This window comes from Pinus tabuliformis, chromosome Q (assembly GCF_031772625.1).
Source record: "Pinus tabuliformis cultivar Carrire ecotype Pingquan chromosome Q, CPIR1, whole genome shotgun sequence".
Taxonomy (NCBI): domain Eukaryota; kingdom Viridiplantae; phylum Streptophyta; class Pinopsida; order Pinales; family Pinaceae; genus Pinus; species Pinus tabuliformis.
In genome coordinates this window covers 891,412,219-891,434,441 of record NC_142296.1, presented here as the reverse complement: position 1 = coordinate 891,434,441, position 22,223 = coordinate 891,412,219, and the positions used below count along the sequence as shown (strand labels likewise).

At 36.7% G+C, this 22,223-nt stretch overlaps 1 protein-coding gene across 3 annotated transcripts in view; it reads left to right on the top strand.

Annotated features, from left to right (window-relative positions):
- The window catches only part of LOC149222333 (uncharacterized), a 113,556-nt gene extending 98,236 nt beyond the window's left edge, over positions 1 to 15,320 (top strand). The window contains exon 6 of one of the 3 annotated variants that reach the window (XM_089385378.1): positions 15,186 to 15,320. In XM_089385378.1, coding sequence (XP_089241504.1) covers positions 15,186 to 15,221 — 36 coding nt within the window. In that variant the 3' untranslated portion in view covers positions 15,222 to 15,320. Of the gene's footprint in view, positions 1 to 3,389; positions 3,647 to 3,667; positions 3,919 to 15,185 lie in introns of those variants that run through there. The other 2 variants (XM_089385379.1, XM_089385376.1) reach the window with 2 other exon arrangements.
- The last annotated feature ends 6,903 nt before the right edge of the window (positions 15,321 to 22,223 follow it).

The following is a 22,223-nucleotide window of genomic DNA, read 5'->3' as shown; positions in this document are numbered from 1 at the left end:
CTGCTCCCAATATCCTAGATCTCGTCAATGGGTGGGAAGTGGAGGGATCTCGGACCATAGGCCCATTTTCTTGGAATTAGAAGCAAGACAACGGGCCCAAAACGCCCCTTTCAAATTCAATGCAACTTGGCTCCGGGATCCTTCTTACATAAAATTGATAACGGATTTCTGGAAAACACATCCGATCTCAGAGAATATGGACCCAGCCAAAGGTTTGGTTAGAAACCTCTCAGAAATCAAAGGAAAATCAAGAGAATGGGCGAAATCAAAGAGAAAACAGGATGATCAGACTATATCTCTGGCGGAACAAGAAATTGAGGCTCTTGAAGCAAATTCAGATGGAACTTATATATCCCCTGATCAGAAATCCTTGTATGAAGACCTAATCAAAAGGAGGACCCAGATTCTCAGAGACAGGGAGGATTCCTGGAGACTAAGAAGCAGAGCCATATGGCTCAAGGAGGGGGATGAGAACTCTAAATTTTTCCACCGTTTTGCAAATGGGCGAAAGGCGATCAACACTATTTGGGAGCTGCAAGATGAACAAGGACATCAGGTCAGTAGCCCAGGGGAACTTGCTTATCTTGCCTCTTCGCACTTCAAGAATATATACAAAGCTCCAGGTCAAGCAAATCTCTTAGAAATAATGAGGGTTGCAGAACTTTTCCCAAGATTTGTGGATGAGGATGACGCGGAGGAGTTAACCAAAGATATCTCCTTGGAGGAACTGGAAGCCACTATCAAATGCTTCCAAAAGGACAAGAGCCCGGGTCCAGATGGCTGGACCATTGAGTTCTTTTCAGCTTTTTTTGAGCTATTAGGAAATGACATTCTCAAAGCCATTAACCACTGCTGCCTCAATGGATCTATCCCCTCTAGCATCAAAGCTACCTTCATTGCACTCATCCCCAAATCTGATAGCCAGTATCTTTTAATGATTTCAGGCCTATCTCGCTCTGCAACTGTCTCTATAAGATTTTGGTCAAAATCCTAGCAAACAGGATCAAGCCCATCCTATCGGCCAACATATCCTCTGAACAATTTGCTTTCCTCCATAAGCGCCAGATCCATGAAGCTATTGGTACTACTCAAGAACTTCTTCACTCTATGAAATGCAAAAATCTGAAAGGAATGATCCTCAAGGTGGACCTCTCAAAAGCATTTGATAGGGTAAATCTGCTATACATCAGAATGCTCCTCACTCACCTGGGTTTCCCTTTCCTCTTCATCAAAAGAATCATGAGCTGCATCTCTAATGTACCTTTCAGTGTCCTCCTTAATGGATCCCCCACCCCTTTCTTCACTGCCAAAAGAGGTCTCCGGCAAGGCTGCCCCCTATCACCACTCCTATTTTTACTCATCATGGAAGGGCTAAGTAGATTGATTGCAGCTGAACACAGAAGAGGACGAATAAGAGGAATCAAAATCACGGACAACTGCTTCCTTACACATCTACTGTTTGTGGATGATGTTCTGATCTTCTTAAATGGAAGTATGGCTGATTCATCGGCCTTACATCAGGTTTTTGATCTCTTTCAGAAAGCAACTGGAATGGTAATAAATGTACAAAAATCTACCCTTACAGCGATTAGTTTCTCCCCACAAGAAGTCATCTACACAAAAAATCGCTTTCCCTTTCAGATTCACCCTATGGAGGAAGGGCTGAAGTATCTGGGTTTCAGGGTAAAACATGGAGGTTACAGAATTGCAGATTGGATTTGGTTAATCACTAAGGTGGAGAAAAGGATCGATGTCTGGTATAACAGATACCTCACAAGGGCATGCAGACTCACTCTAATTAAAGCTGTGCTGGAAGCAACGCCGGTGTACTGGATGTCCCTGGCGTGGATACCAAGAGGGATCTTATCTAGGCTACAAAAAATTTGCTGCAGATTCTTATGGAAGGGATCAAAACAAGGGAATCTCTTTGCCTGGGTTAAATGGGACACCATAGCTAGACCAAAAAAATGGGGAGGATGGGGAATTAAGAGATTATATTTATTTGCAAATGCTCTAGCTGCAAAATTGGGATGGCAACTCCTCACATCAAATAGTCTCTGGCAGAAAGTAGTTATGGAAAAATATATTGCTCCGGAAAGCATCTTCAGCTGGATTCGGAGGGAACATAGGGGAAGTGGTAGTCACTCCATCATTTGGAAAGCAGTCCTAAATTCTCTTCCCCTAATTCGGGAGGGACTGACATGGAGAATTAAACAGGGGAACTCTGTCCGCATCGGCGTCGACCCCTGGATTGGTTGTGGAAACATGCAAAGACTATCAGAGCAGCTCCTAACACACCTAAGGGATCAAGGCGCCACACTTATTGCTCACATTGCAGACAAAGGAAATTCCAGTTTTCTCCATCAAGCCTGGAGGACCTCACAAGATCTCCACATTCCGGAACAATGGAGACAAGAATGGGAATCATTCACTGAGGCTCTCTCACAAGCTCACATCAGAATATCGGAGGGAGAAGATGAGATAGTCTGGGCCCTTGCTAAAACTGGTATATACTCCCCAAAGGAGGGCTACATGCAGCTTATGCAAAATCACCAGCCAGACAACTCTCAACAATGGTGGAAAACAATTTGGCATCTAAAAGCAGCCCCCAGAACGCGGCTTCTCATGTGGGCTATTCTCTCCAACAAGATTCCTACTGGGGCAAACTTGAAAAAAAGATCCTTCCATGGACCCTTCTGGTGCCATCTTTGCAGAAGTAATGAGGAAGATACGGAACACCTTTTCCTTACCTGTCCGGCAATACTAGAACTATGGTCACTTCTCTCTTCACGTTCCCCTTCCCTCCACCAGTGGCATGGCCAATCTACCATTGAGGCATGGAAAAACTGGCTGGAACAGCACTCTGGAAAAGACAAGAACATTCCTCTCCTCATGTGTTGGTCTATCTGGATTGCAAGGAACCGAGCAATTTTCGACCAAAAGATTCCCCACTGGCCTGTCACCATTGCCCACATTATTGCAGACCTTGCTCTCATACCTGATGATCCTCCATCAGCTCCCCCTCGGTCCATTACCCCAGAACTCATAGACAAATCTTTCCCCTGGGCATATTTTGATGGCTCAGCTCAAGTGGATGGCTGTGGGGGGGGAGGCCTCCTTTTTCTGCGAGAAAATCACTCTTTCTCGCTCCAAATTCCCCTGGGAAGAGGCACTAATAATTTTGCTGAGCTCACCACTGCAAAACACCTTATATCTTTTGCACTTGAGAAGGGCTGTACAAAATTACAACTGTTTGGAGATTCAATGATTGTATGCAATTGGCTCACCAGAAAATCATCTTGCACTGCTTTCTCTTTGAGACACATCTTGGATGAGGCACTCAGACTAACAGATGCTTTTGAAAAATTTGACTGTCGCCATATATACAGGGAGCGCAACACTCGGGCGGACTACCTATCCAAGAAAGCAGCGCAGAGGCAAGAAGAGGACTGGTTAATACAAGAAGATCTGGATGGCACCTACTTTCAGCACTATCGCAGACCCTTTGATGACTATCAGGCTCAAAGGGATGCTCACATCTGAAAGGGGTCCCAACATGCACAATTTACTGTTTTTTACGTTACATGTTTTTATATATAATTCTGTTTATAAGACTAGTATGGACTATGGTGGTAAAACACAGCTATTTTTTGTTTATTTTGGGCAGCAAGCTACAGCTGCACAGTGATGACCGGAACAATGGAAATCTTATGTAAATCTTCTCTGCTGGTTTATTTTTTGGATGTATACCTCTCCAAACTCCCTGCGTGGACAAACAGTTTGGTGAGAGGAGTGACTACTGTCTAGTTTATCTGTTTTTTAGTTGTCTGGAACAATGAACAGTCTATGTTGGAAGTTTTTTGAGAGGCAAACAGCCTCAGTATGCATATGCTCAGCATCTACAGAATGTAATTTCTTTTGATTAATAGAAATTACGACTTTTTGTACGGGAAAAAAAATCAATACATTGTCACTTGCTACCATGTTAGAGCATCAATGCAATAAAAAGTCAAAAACACTAGGGCTATAAATATTCAAAGAATTGATGCACATTGTTTTAAACTAACTATTTTCTTTTTTTGTTGTTACCAAACCTATCTTACTATTGTTGAGAGACCAAAAAAATAAATTGAAAACTACATAGAGAAGAACAAATTCCCATGAATTTTATAATGAAATTGAGTGTTGAAAAAAACCTAAATCACCTTGGAATTTTCCCCAAATGGAGTGTCCATCATAGATACAACAACCTAAGTGAGCATGGAGATCATCACTAACTTTGGGAACCCCACCCATCCTCTACATGATTTGGGTAGGACAAATGGTGATGTTATTCTACCAAGTTGTGCATGGTTGGTGAAGGGTGACAAAAGTTATATGTAGTGAGTCATAATGAATAAGTGAAAGTGATAATGTTATTTAGTATGCATGATGCACCAATGTTGTCATATGTATTCATGAAGTACCCATACGTATTTATAAATGATGCACCATACCATATTTTTCAAAATCATTGTTATGCCACATTTTCTAAATGATCAATGTATAGTATACGGTGTAGAATTAGTGTCACAACCATATATCAACACATTGTCACTTTGCTTCCATGTTAGAGCATCAATGCAATAAAAATTCAAAAGCACTATTTCTATAAATATTTAAAGAATTGATGCACATTGTTTTAAACTAACTATTTAATTTATGTTTGTTGTGATCAAAACTATGTTACTAATATTGAGAGATCAAAAAACAAATTGAACATTACATAGAGAAGAACAAATTTCCATGAACTCTATAATGAAATTGGGCGTTGAAAGAAACCTAAATCACCTTGGAATTTTCCCAAAGTTGGGTGGCCATCATAGATATGATATCTCAAGTGAGCATGGAGATCATCACCAAACTAAGGAACCCCACCCTTCCTCTATATGATTCGAGTAGGATATATGGTTATGTTATTCCACAAGGTGTGCGATGCTGGTGAAGGGTGACAAAAGCTATGTTTAGTGCACCATAATGAATTAGTGAAACCAATAATGTTATAATTTAGTATGCATGATGCACCAATTCTTCCATATGTATTCATGAAGCACCGATTGTTCTTTATAAATGATGCACCATACCATATGTTTCAAAATCATTGTTATGCCAAATGTTCTAAATAATCATGTATAGTATATGGTGTAGAATCAATGTCAAAACCATATATCAACACATTGCCACTTTGTTGTCATGTTAGGGCATCAAAGCAATAACAAGTCAAAAGCACTAGTATTATTAACATTCAAAGCATCAATGCACATTGTTTTCAACATTACATAGAGAAGAACAAATTCCAATGAACTTTGTAATGAAATTAAGTGTTGAAAAAAAACCTAAATCACCTTGGAATTTTCCCCAAGTGGGGTGGTCATCATAGATACGATAGCCCAGATGAGCATAGAGATCATCACCAACCTAGGGAACCCCACCCATCCTCTACATATTCGGGTAGGATAGATGGTGATGTTATTCTGCAAGGTGTGCATGGTTGGTGAAAGGTGACAAATATTATGCAAAGTGTGCTATAATGAATAAGTGTGGGAGAGGTTGTAACCCTAAGGTCCTAGGAAAATCTCGAAGGTTGTGGATAGCACCATCGTTGCATCGTATTAGTCCACCATTAGTAATAACCATGCACCATCGAGTCATTATGATCCTCAATCTTGAACCAAAGCGGGATGGGTGATAACTTCATAAGAGTGGAGTGTTATAGTTAAATAGTGAAAGGCTCCTCATGGATTGTTATGTTAATATTCACGGATTTGTTCATTTATACTAGTTCACTCTATTTCATTTATATTTTTGTCACAACTTTTGTCTAGTTTGAAGGCCACCTCTTCCTAATTTCACTCCCATAAATTTCAACTCCCCACCCTCTCACCTCCAACATTTTTATTTTCTTGCCTGACCTTCATCTCAACTACCATTCACACTTTCCTAATTTTTCCTCCCCAATTGATCCATAAGCTCTCCCTTGTTCTGCAAAGGTTAGGACAATTTGTCATTACTCCCTTAGTCTTAGCTAAAATTAGATCTTATTATCTACCTAGTTCCATTTTTCCTTATCCCTTATTCCTTTTTCTCTAAGGCAATATCCCTACATATTTCTAAGTGCTCCTTACCTAGCTTGGTCTTGTCTTCATATACTGTTAAAACATATAGCGATGTGTCCTTCCATCATGGGAGGAGTGGTGGAAGAGGCCTCTATGGCTCTAGAGTGTAGGAACATTAGGGGAATTTTCGAGGTATAAAATAGGCCTCCTAATGAAAATAATTGTAGGTTCTAACCTTGTACAAAAATTACTTGCAAAGAAATTCATAAAAATATAAAATATATAATAACGAGAACAAAAAATATACAAAGAGATTTTTCTCTTGGAACCCAACACTGATAAAACTAGATTGATTTTTCATTATATTCCTTTCATGTTACAATACATTATATACATGTTGATTCATTCATAAACCCCAATCCATTAACCCTATATTAGAACATAACCATAGTTCCCTTGATCAGATCTACAAAATACCATGGGAAAAACCAACATACCCAAAACCATGCACAAAAACCATGTGCAAAACCATGGGTGGGTCTGGCCACCATCCTTGGGTTCGCCCAACCATTATTGGGTTTTCCTAAAAAAAATAAAAAAGCTTGGGTCGCTACCCCAGACCATGAGTAGGGGAGATACCACCCCCTGCAAACTCCCAATGAGGGGGGATACCACCTCCCAGCAAAACCCTCGGAAAAGGGGGCTACCACCCCCACATTTTGCCTAGTGCAACATAACAACGCTTGATGCTAGTCATGGAAAAAAAATAACACATACCAAATATTCTCCCACTTGTTTTAATTCTACACAAGGGGATGCAAGAGTGCACAATCATTGGTCTAGGACTGCAATGCCCATTGTTTCTATACACTAAGAAAAATTCTCAGTGCTCACTAACTTTGTCAATGCATCTGCAATATTCTTCGAAGTGTCCACCTTTACCAGCAACACCTTTTAGTCTTCAACCATATCCCTCACGAAGTGATACTAAACATCAATATGCTTTGTCTTTGAATGATAACTAGGGTACTTTGCTAGGTAAATTGCACTTTAGCTGCGACAGTCTATCCTTATAGATCATTGTACCAACCCCATGCCTGAACACAATCTTTGTAACCAAACTGATTCCTTTCTTGCGTGAGTTGCTGCCATGTAGTCAACCTATGTAGTTGAAAGTGCCACTACAAAGTGTCTCTTTCTCATCCAACTAACTGCTCCTCCAACTAAATTAAACACATACCCACCTATAGATCTTCTCTGATCCAGATCTCCAACCCAATCTACATCAATAAAGCCACATATGTCCAACAGTCTATCCAATATTGGTATTCCTTGGCAACACAAACCATAATCACTAGTGCCATGTAGATACTTAAAAACTCGCTTCACTTTTGTCCAATGCTCCTTCCCTGGTTTTGACATAAACCTGCTCAATACTCCACTGCATGTGCAATGTCTAGTTTGGTACAGACCATTGCATACATTAATATACAAACTACACATGCATATGGAACATGGGACATGTCCTCTTCCTCTTCTTGTGTCCCGAGACACTGTTTAGCAGATAACTTTTCACCTCTATTTTACTATCCTACATATTAAAGCTTTGTAATATTGTCTCAACATACCTCCTCTGGTTTAGCCAAATCTTCTTCTTTACTCAATCTCATTTAATTTCCATGCCCAAAATATAGTTTGCGGCACTAAGATCCTTCATGTCGAATTTAGAGGACAATCGGGTCTTCACATATTAGATCATTTCTCTACCATTTCTAATCAACAACATATAATATACATACAAGACCAAATAAATAACACAGTCACCAATCAATTTAAAATACACACAGTGATCCTCTTTGCTCCTTGTGAAGCCAAGTCCTCGTATACACGTATCAAATTTTGATACCATGTCCTTAGTGAATGATTTAACTCGTATGGAGAATTTTTTTAACCTGCATACTAGTTCTTTCTTATCCTTCACTATAAATCCTTCTGGTTGCTTCATGTAGATGTTTTCTTCTATATCCACGTGAAAAAATGTTGTCTTCACATCCATACGTTCTACCTCAAAATAAAAACAGTACCTATAGATAAAAGTAATATAATAGAAGCCAACTTGGCAAGAGGAGAAAAAATATCACCAAAATCAATTCTTAGCACCTAAGAATAACATTTTTCTACCAACCAAGCTTTGTATTTCTCCACATTGCATTCTGCATTCATCTTCTTCTTAAACACCCATTTGCAACCAATGGGTTTCCTTACAACTGACAAATCCATCAGATACCAAGCCTCATTTTTGTTTAAGGTTGCTATTTCTTCAACCATGGCCTTTTTCCAAAGTTTTCCATCCTTTGAATCCAGTGCCTCCTTGACAGTTATGGGATCATCATCAGTAATAGATAAAGAAAAAATTAAACAGAAAGCAGATGGACTATACCTATCTGGTAGCCATCTCTCTCAAGCTAATCTCCTCAAAACCAGAATGTGTGATTCTTCCACTTTTGATTCTAATTCTTTTGTAGAGTCTAATTATTCCTCCTTTAGTTCAAGCTCTATATTCTTTGGTTCATTTTCCTTTGGTAGGTATTCATGTTTAATAACATCTTTCACTTCTCTAAACACCACATCTCAAATGCACAAAACCTTCTTTGTTTCTAGGTGCCAAAGAAAGATGGAACATGGCACATGTGTGTGGACTTTCGCGCATTGAACAAAATTATGGTAAAGAACCACTACCCACTGCCTAGAATAGATGATTTACTTGATCAATTGAAAGATGCAAAGAATTTTACTAAGTTTGACTTAAGGAGTGTCTACCATCAAATTAGAATAGCTAAAGGAGACATTTGGAAGACAAAATTTAAAAAAAAAAAAAAAAAAACAACAACAACAACAACAACATTTTTTTGAATGGATAGTTATGCCTTTTGGTTTATTTTATGCTCCTGCCACATTCATGCATGTGATGAATGATGTGTTGAGGACATTTATTGATGAGTTTGTTATAGTCTACTTAGATGACATATTAATTTTCAGTAAATCTCGTGATGAACATGTCATGCATGTAATAAAATTACTTGATGTCTTGAAAAAAGAATAGTTGTATCTTAATATGTCAAAGTGTGAGTTTGGGTCATATTGTTGGAGGAGGTGAGTTGAAAATACATCCCTCCAAGGTTGATGTCATTTTGAATTGGCCAAGGCCTAAGATAGTTACTGAGATAAGACGTTTTTTGCGAGCATCCCAATATTGGAGGAAATTCATTGCTAATGTTTCTCTTCTAGCAGTTCCTTTGCATGCACTGACAAGTGTGAAAAAGGTTTTTTAGTGGGGAGGCAAACAACAAAAGTCCTTTGATGCATTGAAGGAAAAGATCAGTTGAGCTCCAGTACTTATACTTCCATACTTGAGACAATCATTTGAGATTCAGAATGATGCTAGTGACTACGCCATGGGTACAATCCTCATGCAACATGGTAAGCCTATCTGTTTTCATTCGGAAACCTTTAATGTTGTAGTGATTAACTATCCTACATATGACAAGGAATTGTATGCACTGGTGCAAAGTGTGAAAGCGTGGAAACACTACTTGATGCGTAAGGAAACAATCATTCACAGTGATCATCAACCATTGAAATACATGCAATCTCAATCAAAGTTGCAACAATCAAGGCACTTTCGATGGATGGGTTTTCTTCAACAATTCCACTTGGTAATCAGGTATAAGAAAGGTATCTACAATAAAGTTGATGATATGCTTTCTAGGCCTATTATTAGTGCAACTACTTTACTCAAGCATAATTCTGTTTTACATGAAAGTTATATTGAGAAATATGAATTAGATAATGACTTTCAAGATGTTTATGCAAGCTTGAGTCAAGGTAACCAAGTAGAGGAATTGGATTATCATTTGCATGATAACTTGTTGTACCATCTCGGAAAGCTTTGCATTCCACAGGGAGAAAGAGTTAACATCATAAGAGAGGCACATACTTCTCTTAATGTTGGTCATTTTGGTGTAAGTAAGAAAGTGGCACATCTACAGAGGTATTGTTATTGGCCTTGTATGCTTGAAAGCGTGTCTCGTTTTATTAAAAGATGTTCATTATGTGCAATATGTAAGCCTAGAAATAGGAAGTTAGGATTGTAAATGCCACTTTTGGTTCCTTCATGATCATGGGAGAGTGTTTCTATGGATTTTGTAGGAGGTCTTCCATTGTAAAAAAGAGGTCATGATTATTTGTATGTAGTTGTGGATAGGTTCAACAAAATGTGCATTTTGATGCCATGTAAAAAGCAAATTACAGTTGAACAAACTTATCAGTTATTCTTTTAAAATGTACGGGTGCATTTTGGATTTCCCACATCCATTGTTAGTGATAGAGATTCTTGCTTTGTTGGGAATTTTTGGTCAAGTTTGTGGGGATTGATGGACACCAAACTGAAAAAGAGTACAACTTTTCGTCCACAAACAGATGGTCAAACAAAGGTGGTGAAAAAAACAATGATACATCTTCTTCGTGGGTATTATAGAAAGCATCCTAAGTTGTGGGATGAACATTTGCACTGTACTTAACATGCTTACAATCAAGCCAAGCACTCTTCAACTCAAACATCACCATTTTAGGCATGTTTGGGATACTTGCCGAAATCTCCTTTGGATTTTATTTTTGGAAAAGATGTTGCTATTGATGGTCATAGCTACATAGAAAAAGCAAGAAATCTCATTGAACAAATCCAATTGGTACACCAAAAGGTTCAAGAACAACTTGAAAAGAGCTAAGGCAAGTACAAAGCAAGGCACGTCAAGCATCGTGAAGATCATAAGTTCCAAGTCGGTGATGAAGTTTGGCTTCACATTAGCAAAGAGAGGCTCCAAGGAGAAGGTAAAAAGTTAAACAATTAGATATGGTCCATTCAGAATTTTGGAAAATATTGGTAACAATGCCTTTAGGTTGGATTTGCCTTCATATATGAAAATTTATGTTGTTGTTAATGTTCAGAATTTAAGGTTGTATGAGCCTCCTTTGATTGAAGATCAAGGAGGGGATATTCAAATTCCATCTATTGAAGACTTTTCTCCAAAATTCCTTGATGAGCTTCAGCAAGACACTATACTTGACAGAAGAACAAGAACATCAAAAAGGGGAAGTGTCGATTATCTTCGAGTGGGGCTTAAGGGTATAAATCTAAATCCTTCAAAAGCCAAATGTATAGAGATTGGAAAGGTGAGGGAATTGTACCCTCGCCAGTTGGACAACTGAAAGTGTTATTTTGGGATCAAAAAGGCTTCTAGTGAGGAGGAGGGATTAGGTGGTCAAAATTATGCTCAAAAGTCAAAGTTGTTAGAATGGTGTGGAACCTAAATGATAGCATAATGCTCGTCATCCTAAATCCAGCACAAATCATTTCGCGTGAAACGAACACCATATGCTCCTAGAAACGCAATCTGTTCACTTTGTCAAACGGGTAAAAATTTTACAGGTGGCTGACTGGGAATCCTTATAGCCTAGGTGGAAAAATGAATATTCTTGAAATATTCTCAAAATATTCTGATGAGCTCACAAAGTCCTATTGGTCCAAGTGTTCGGTTTGGGCCAATAAGGAGGTGACACATGGCTAAGTGGAGGGCGCCACATGTCCTCCTAATGACCAATTCAAATTTTGTTGGCAAGACAGGTCGGAGGCTAGGCTCAACCCCATGACCTCCCACAACACACGATAATGCTTTACCACTCTGCCTATAGGTTGTTACTTAATAGACTATGGATTTAGGTGCGATTTAAAGTTTACTAACCGTCAGGTTGGTGGGCGGGTGGAGTTAACTGCCCCACCACCCCCCCCCTGTGAACACTATCCGCCTACCCACAAACAGTTATGTGAAGGTCACCGTTATTGCCATTGCAACCGCCCGGCAATCATGTATGTGACTGCTCCTCCTAACTGCCTGCAAACAGTTACATTAACTGCGAGAGGGAGGGGGCCAGCATTGGGGCTAACCCCTGGGCACATGGTCCCCATATGACCCAATTTTTGGTTCTAAGGCCTCGATGACTAAATTAACATTCCTACAAATCCTCCTGAAATCTGGGGAATTTGTTGCTCCATTAGTGGAAAATGGGGTGAATTTGTAGGATGATGCCATATTTGGTGCAAATTGTGGAGCAAATAGTGGAGACACTAGGAGAGGTCATAACTTCTTCATTTTTTGACCAAATTGGATGAAAAAAGAGGCTAGGTAGTCTTTTTTGGACATGTTGGATTCATTGGAGCAGTTTTAAGAAGCATTTGAGCATTGTAAACACATATGTTTACACTTTTTAACATAATAGAGAGGCCCAAGCCATTAGAAGCTGGACCAAGGAGACGTAGCCCAGGAGGGGTGAACTCCTTCATCGTGTTCCTATTGTGATGTGTTTTTGGTGATGTTCTGTACATGTTTATGTTGTTGCTCAATCTCTTATTTATGTTAAAATTGCTCATAAAATTAACATAAAAACTCATTTTTCACTTGAAAAATTCATGAATCCTTAAGCACAATGAAAGCATTTTGTTTCTAATCTGAGGAGGATCTTAGCACAACAATCTAATATTCTAAATTAGATCAGTGATACAAGTTAGTTCTGCAAAATAGATCAACTAATCAAAAAATTCACAAGGATAAGACAACTACTGAGAAGAAGGATTAAAAAATATGAGATTGCAAGTGAGGCAAAGTGACCCGAGAATCAACCAAACAAGTCACTAACATCAAGCAAATGAAATACTGAAAGGGAAAGGACATGCATGCATAAATACACCCAACAACTATAATTACTAGTACGCGAAAAGAAAAGGAATGTGACGCGACACTTGAAAAGAAGCTCAAAAGAACGAAAAGACACTTGTAGAAGTTAATAATAGTAGAAACACAATTTGTTACAAGAAAAGTGGGGCAAAAGGACACTTGCAAAAGCAAAAGTGACAAAAAGAAAAAGTAAAAGTGACAAAAAGTGACAATTGAGAAACTTACCCAGAAAAACAATGCAAATGGAATCCAAATCTCCTTGTGCTCACGAGAATGACTAGTGATCCAATGAAAAGTGTGAGAATGAGCTCTATGATGCCATTTTTATATATATGAGCACTCCTAATGTTAGTGTTAGGACTTCAAACATGCATGCCTAAAATCTAGGGGAAATTCTTAGTTAAATGACACATGTTAGGAGATCAAATTAGAAAATTGTGCCACACTCCTGCATGGAAATTTACAATTCCTATTTTATAGGAATGCATAATCAGTTAACTTCGGGACTACATGGTTCACTGGATGAAAAGATTGCACAGTTGACTGAGACAAGGAGTTGTGCATTTCTCTGCCTCAATGGACTGCAGAGTTTCCTACCACATAGGGTTATGAAATTTTCTTTCAGAGCAACTACATGCCTTAAGGGATTGAACGATTCACTTTGAAAATTAGTTGAACAATTCACTGTGATAGAGGATAGAACAATTTCTCAAGGAAAGACATGTAATCAATGTCATGAAGGCAAGACTTAGCTTGTTTTCACAAAGTTTCTTTGTCCATCTTCAGAAGGTTGAGTAACTATATCGACAAGGATTGACTGTGACCAAAAGGTGCCCAATAGTTGTTACAAAGGAAGCTAAGTTAAGACATCCCAAGCTTAACATGAAAGAATGAGTCATTGTGGCACCTACTAAAACAAGAAGAAAACTTGACGCAAGCTAAAACAATAGTTCTTATGTTCGAAGGAAGGTTCCAAAATCAATGCATGGGAAAAAATTGTAGGGGAGTTGTAACAAATACAACACACGATAAGAAGGAAGGTGTCATTTATTAATTTATTGAGGCCTTGGAGAAGAACGACATGGACATTATAGCATTAAGAGATTCCAATCCCTTGAAAGACCACCTGTTGAACTGTAGAAATACAATTTGTGGTCGCCATCCTATTAGTATGTTCTTTAATATGTTGCATAGGTGTTTAATGAATATAAAAGTGCATTTATACAACAAATACAAAAATATGTTTGATAGAAGTGTCAGCCATGCAATTGTGGTGACCTTTGCAAGCCATATATATTATTAACTTGCCGTTGTGATTAAGGAATCCTTCTGTGCTTCTGACCTCGATACATTTTTCCTTTTACTCCTTATTCTTTCTTTAACTCATGTTTTTAAAGAAGTATTAATTTTAGTAATGATTTCTATGAATGTATCTAACAACAATCAGTTTGAAAAGGGGAAGACAAGCAATGGGTAGTTTGTTTTGTCGACAAATAAGAAGCCAAAGCCAATATACGAACATTGCCAATAAGATCTCATTTGAATATTAGTTATTGGTGCCAGAGTATGGGATGACTCCTTGAGTATGGTTTGTGCTCTGACTGCAATTAAGGCTTCATAAACTAGTGGGATATTAGAAGAACTTTCTTAAGGGTCATTTCATTTAGCAATGAGGAGGTCATTTCAATCCTTTTGAGAAGTGTAACTATTGTCGGAATGCTTGTTGTTTATTTGTTGTTCCAGTATTTTTGAAAATATGCTTGAGCTCAAGTACAATGCCATGACAGTTTTGAAATCATGTTGAATAAAACCAAAGTTGTTTCAGGAACATAAGAGAGTGTTCTTTATGAATATTTTGACGATGAGATAACACATATATTTTTTTCAGATTAAGGAGATTAAAAGGAACCATAATAGGGAACAGTTTGATCAAGTTGGCAAATTTTGTAGGGTTTTTGGATACAAGTTTATTTTTCATGAGGACATGTGAATGTCTTAGTGTGGGGGAGATTGTAGGGCTCCATTTTTGTCATAATTTTCAACCATTCATTTAACCCTTTTACCCTTCAAACCCTAGACATGCAACCACATATTAACTTTCTATTGTGCATTTTCCACTCTCTTGAACCTAAACCTTTTGACACACATAATGAGGTAAAAGGTTTCTCATGTACATTAATTCCTATTTTGTATTAGATTAATTTAATTTTAAGTGCTTTTACTAACAATGAACTGCCTAGTCTAGTTTTTAGTCCAATAATGCAATTTTGGTACCTAATTGCGGTTGGCACATTTGCAGCCTTCTAGAAGAAATTTTGGCACATGGTTTTTGTAGCCAAAGGTTCCAAACCTACTCTAGGATGTTCATATCGCGCTTAGGTCACACATGTGAGCTGCCATCACCAAAATATTGTTACAGGTCAAAGTTTATGGAAGGCCAACTTTGGGCACAATTTTCGAGGTGGTGGAGGTGGATTTGAATATTTTGAGACATGTTTTTTCTCCTATTATAGAAAATTGGATAAATATTGAATTGTTCCACGATATTAATCATGGTTCGGAAGATACATGGGGTTGTTTGAGCCTAATTTGTAAAAAATGCACAATTTTACTATATTTCCAAATCATGCCCAAATTTGAGGAAAATGTTAAAATCAACCATTCTAACAGCATGGGGAACAAATATAACTTATTTTCAAAGTTTAAGAATCTTTATTTCATATCTCATATGTATTTTGGGATCAAAATCACCCAATTTTTCCTTGTAATCATCATTTGTTATCTTAAACCTATCTCATAGTTGATAAAAATCAGAGATTGGGGATTTGGTTTTGATCCACCCAATATAGATCTAAAGGTATTGATCATTCACTCATGTAATATAATGGACAGGTCACTGATAGAAGGTGGATCATGACACCGAGCTAAGTGCTTCCTGTTTTTGTAATAATGTTGATTTTATCATTAATTGAAGTTGTTTGTTCTTCATTCTTTGTACGTCATTATGATCCAATATGAGTGTTCATGCCAGCCTCACTCAGGTCGAGAAGGATCCATCAATGTTGGGTGATGCTCTACCTTTTTTCTTTATTAGTGTATCTCAGATCCATTAGAATGTTTCTTTCATATTTTTACATTGTCTTTACTTATGCTTTGTCTCTTTATTTTATTTTAATCAACTTAGCTCGAATTTAATGGCTCTATGTTGCTTTGATTTGCATCAAATATCCACTATAGGAAAGGGTCATTGAAGGAGTATCATGATAATGAGTCATTTATGCAAAGTTACATGAATTTGTAGCCTGGAATCTTCATAACACTTGTTGTCCTCTAGCCTAGTGATAAATTCCATAACGTTACTTTCAATGCCTTGTCTTTACTTTCAACATTTTTTTTCATGAAGCTAATCACCAAAACTAGAATCCTGTGTTTATTCATATCTAACCTACTATTGAATGCATGAACGCTTGCTTGCGAGCAGTGAAATATTGCATTCTGGGGCTTTGTCAAGGGATCTGGATTAAGGACTAGCCTAGCGGTCTTTAGTTTTAAGCTTATGTTGTTTGCATTTATTTCCATTATGAACATGTCATTTACTTAATTGATTTTCACTATTTATCGTTGAAATTAGATCTGATTAGACTATATTAGGCTTCAATATTGCACATGCTTTGCTAGTACCTCTAAGTATTACGATGTTGGATTTGATAATTAACAATTGGTAATAGAAATGTATATATTTAAAACAATAGTGGCCGTGGAGCACCAAGATTTTTCTGACATAGAGATCTCTGAAGATGTATCTCATTGGGTTATTGACCTTGGTAATACCAAGCAATGAAGGAAACATACTTCAACTCCATATCTCTATAGTAACAAATGAAGACTTTGCTTGGTAGGCTCTTGAAGAGAGAAACAAGAGGAGCGATACAACATCTTTGCCTCTCTGGAGGATATAAAATGGGCTCAGAGGAATTGAAATTTTTATATGGAGGGATTTGATGCTTGACTTACTCATTTGGAAAGTTATTTGTAGTGTGAATCAAACCCCTCTACTCCTCCATGATCCAGTTCCAAGGACCTAACACATGTTACATCTTCTAACTCTTGATCTGTTGCAATGCCTAGTAGTTGTTTTTGTAGTAAAGTTGTTAGTTTTATTTTGTTATCTATGTCTTGGACTACTTTTTCCCAATGTAGGTGGTTAAAAATATCAGGTTTCCCTAATAGCAAATTGAAATTGCAAGGACTGACCAAATGATGTAATATGTTTAATTAGAATTCTAAGGTAATAAAATTTAACACATATATATAATTTTGAATGGATAATCTTGATATAAGAAGTTTTTCTATTATTTATTTATAGAAAATAAAAACAAAAACCAAACAACCTAAAAAAAACAAAACAAAACAAAACAAAAAAAACACTCATTAAATTAATTATATAAAAAATATTAAACTAATACATATATATAATTCAAAATCATAAGTCTTTCTCTATGATTTTGAATATCATATATATATATTATATATATATATATATATATATATGATATTCAATCATAAGCCCTTCTCTATGATTTTGAATATCATATATATATACATATGAATGATATTCAAAATCATAAGCCCCTCTCTATCTCACCACCTCACATCCCCACTACAGCCCCACTCTCATCCATAATTTCATTTAAGCTATTAGAAAGAGGTAATGGATACATTTTTAGTGATATAATTGAATTATTGACATTAAATGGTTGAAGTTAGAATTATTAATAATATAAAAATAAACTATTGTAATAGTATTTTTTTTGTTGATTAACTGATGAGGATTATTAAATTTCATGCTTTATATATTACTTTATAACAAAGCAATCACTAATTAAACTACACTCCATATATTAAAATAATAAAATTAATATTAATTATAAATTTTAAAAATATAAAATAATATTAAAATATTATTAAAATATGATAAAGATAATTAATAAACTCATCATAAATATAATTAATTGATAAAAAAGAGTATAAATATACTATTGAATTGTCTCCATGCTTTTTAAAGCAAATAAAACTTTTCCAAAAGAAACATGTGAACTTGTTTATGTTTGATGTTAAAAGAGCATATTCAAGGAGTTCATGGAAGTCCACATACAAATGAGAGCGGAGTGAAGATAAAAATGGAGTGGAGTGGAGTGAAGATAAAAGTGTCAGATGTCATTAACATTGAGGATGCTCATCTTGTTGTTATGGAAATCATCAATCTTCTTATTATAGAAATTTTATATTGGTTTAGTTTAGTTGTTGAGTGAAAATTTAGAAAATAAAAATTAAAAGACAAGAACCAATGGATAATCAAGATTTTTAATCTCTTTTTGTGTAGTTTTATAATCAAAATTTTTAATCTCTTTTTTGCATTTCTTTAGTTTTATATTAATCCTGTATAAGTTGTGCATTTCTTTAGTTTTATATTAGTCCTGTATAAGTTATGAAACCAGTATATCAGAAAATTATTACAGTCTAATATAAGTTTTTTGGATCAGTGCTGCCCTCTCTAGCAGCCTCTTGTAAACGAAAACCTAAATTTATATGCTCTGTCATGTACCTTTTTTTAATTCTAATGATTAGTAAGAAAATATCATTTTTCTCTGGGCAAAAAAAATCAATCCCAAAAACATAATCCAATTGTACTAAAATGATATTCTAACCGAATGGATATACATGAAATATAGATGTAAATTAGACCAGTGACAAATTCTATACCACTAAAAGGTAATATCAAGTGATGCAATTTATAGAAGATATAATAAAGTTTTTTTAAACAATATTAAAACATGACAAATTCCAAGACATGTAATTCTTTATTTTTGTAAGTATTTAGATACACTAAATAAACCAAACTATGAATCCTATGATCCTTAAATTTCAAAAAGTATAAGTTTTTTAAATTATACAGCTCTAATGCAAGTATAGAGTATATAGAAAGGCCCATGGATATCCCACTAGTGTCATATCAAATATACTTGGAGCCATATAATAATATAATTTCTTTACAACCTTGTTATAAAAAAATAAATTGAATGAATGGGTTATAACAAGTAAGATGGCTTTGGGTGGGAGATGGGCTTTATTCTTTTGTTAGGTTTGAAGGCGTGAAGGAAAATATTGGTTGATAGGAAATATTAGGATTAGGTTAATTGAAGTTTAATGATGGGTTGATAGTAAATATTAGGGTTAGATTAATTTAAGTTTAATGATTTTGTATCTTGTATTATTAGACATTTTAGGTTATGGATCTAGTATTGGACCAAGTCAACTATGGAGAGGTTAATTAGCTAAGGGCCCTTCAATTTTCCTAAGGAATTATAACATATCTAGAACTCCTAAAGGCTAAATGAAATAATTGTCATATCTAAGGAATGAGTTGGATTTCGTAACTATAGTGATATATGGTACTTGTAGACAAGGGGAATGTTCTTTTTTGGAGCCTGGTCTATATTGTGGTTTTAATGGTTCAATGAGGAGACTTTTTTGTATTAGCCTATGACAAATGTTGATCCAAATGGAGAATTCAAAAGGTTAGAGTCATAATGTGCAAGATGTTGATCCTTCTTTGGTTTCTCTATAAAAAAATTAACGCTTCTTCAAAGGTCATGGACTTGGAGTTGAAGGTAGTGGTGGTTCAAGTAAAGGAAAATTGAAGTAAATATTACACTAGGAAATAAAAAGATAATATAAAAATGGTAGTAGTATAATGATGTGGGTTTAGAGAGTATTGAGGACCTTATGAGAGTGGCCTTAGTAGGTAAATTCATGGTAAAGATGGTAAAGGGCCAATCCTTAAAACAATGTTTAGAAGTTAGTTGGAAAAACTGTTGGGTTGCACTCCCACTTTTGATATTGTAATAAGAAGTTGGATACACTTAGAGATGAGAAGCGAGTATGATGTTGATTCTATCCTTAAGCGAGACTAGTTATTGGGTTCATCAAGTCTAGTTTTAAACCATTAGTGGCTAGTTTCAATCCCCATAGAGGGGTTGTGTATATTCAATATTTATGGGTCTTATTGCTAGACTCACCCCTTGAATTTTGGTGCAAAGTGATATTATATACCATTAGAAATTTGGTAGTATGGTTCATAGAATTAGAAGAGATTTTTTAGAATAACCTAAACAAAAAAAGGGCTAGGATTTTGTTGGAAGGGGATCCTAGAAATTATTTACTAGGAAATATTGAAATCAATTAGAGAGACTAGGTGATGGCGTAGAGGTTTCACTATTGGAACATCTCCTTCCAATGCCTTGAATATCATGAAATTGACTAGTTGTGGAGGTAACTGTATTTCTCCAAGAAGAAATTGGAAATTTAAGAAGACAATATGGTTAAAAAGCATATAAATTTGGATTCTCTAGTCCAAAAAAATCCAGGAAAGTTAGGATATATAAACACTTAAGATTAAGTTAAGATCAACTTGGTATAATGTATCTTTAGGTAAAAGTATGTTTCTTTAGTTAAATATGTGTTTCTTTAGTACGACTTCCTATGCTCATGTAGTTATGTAATCCAATGGTCATGATATGTTCTAGACATAAACTAATTGAATGACTCATACTCTCTTTGATACTAACGACTATATTTACTCGTAGTTTAGCACCCGATTTGTCCATTATCTTAATTTAAAAAGCATGGAGGTTATTTGTTGAAGATTGATTGTGAGAAACTTTTATGTACACTTTTTTCTTTTTCATTAATATATTGCCTTAAGTGGCATATTGATTGGGGCCATTGATTGTTACCCTATTTGAGGGTTTAACCATGTCAAAACATGATTCAGGTGGATGTTGGTGGCCACCCACCTATCCCATTTGGACCCCCACAACTGTGTCTTTCAGTCTTTTCAGTTTCCTAAATTGTAGCACATTTTACTATTTTTAGCAGTTTTTCGAGTCCTGAACTTCCGGAACCGTTTTGAGGCCCTAAACGACGTTTTTTGGGAAATTTGGGGCAACATGGGTTCATGGACCCATGTTGTCTCCCAAAGTTGTAGTGCTCGGATAGATCTTTCTAACGAGCTATTGTATGCGTCAAATGGAGATCGTATGCCAAAGTTATGACCCGGAAATTGATGTACCAATTTACCCAAACGAGGCCGACAATTTGGTGTTTCATCTTCTAGGGTTAGATTTCGGAATGTTAAGGGTTTTCCATTGTTTCTCAACAATAAATAGGCCTTCGAGCCTCATTGTAAGACAGTTCAGAGGCATGTAGCCACCACATCTCTTCTCAGAGATAAGCTACCATCGCCCTAGCTGGTTTATTTCCATTACTGTTTGTAAGCATATTTCAGTATTTTCCATTAATGAAATGAAGAATTATTTCCGTTGCATCTTTATGTATATGGTTATCTCTGTAATTTGTTGCGTTCATGTTTAACTCCGGATCAGTGGAATCAGAGTGGTCTGCTCTTTCTCTGTTTTTCTTTGCATGTCCCCAACAAGGTCGGGATATAAGGAGTTAGGGCTTGAACTGGTCGAACCTTTACAAGACCAGCCTCGCAAATCCCGACGGCCTCCCATGGCGGATGAGAAGAAAGATGAGGGGGCAGGAGATCCTATCAAATCTTGCTTGAAGAAACCCTCGAGCGACAACGAAACGCGATGATGGACAACTTTGCCCAGATCTTTCAGCGGCTACCCAAAAGCGACGCATCGGCTTCCAACAGCAACTCTGGAAACGCCACGCCCTTTAAGGTACAAGTTAATTTTGAAATCCCCATATTCGAGGGTCAAATAGATGCAGATGCCGTAGATAAATGGTTAAATCTGCTAGAGGGTTATTTTTCTGTTCATGAATTTTCAAGTCGGGAAAAGATTGTTTTCGCTCTTCTCAAAGCAGCCCCCCACGTCAAGGACTGGTGGGAAACCTACTGCGAGCAGAAGGATGAAAGTACAGGCTCACTATTTTCAGCCGCACCCACTTGTAATGACTTCTAGGATGCCATCAAGGAGCAGTACTACCCTGTCAAAAGCTACGAGGACAAATACATCAAATGGACCACACTGCGGCAGGGACGAGACCAAGATGTGCCGGAGTTCACAAACATTTTTCATACCCTTCGCACACAATTGGGTATCAAAGATTCTGAGTTGCATCTGGTACTCAAATACTGCCGCTGCCTACACAGATACATCCAGGAAGAGATGGGGTTCTTGAACATCTCCTCACTCGGCACAACATACCGATACGCTGTCAAAATCGAGCAAAAGTTCAAACAGAAGAAGCGAGACTTTGGATCTGCAAATCCGAAGCCCAAAGGACAAAGCCAAGGCGGGATGAC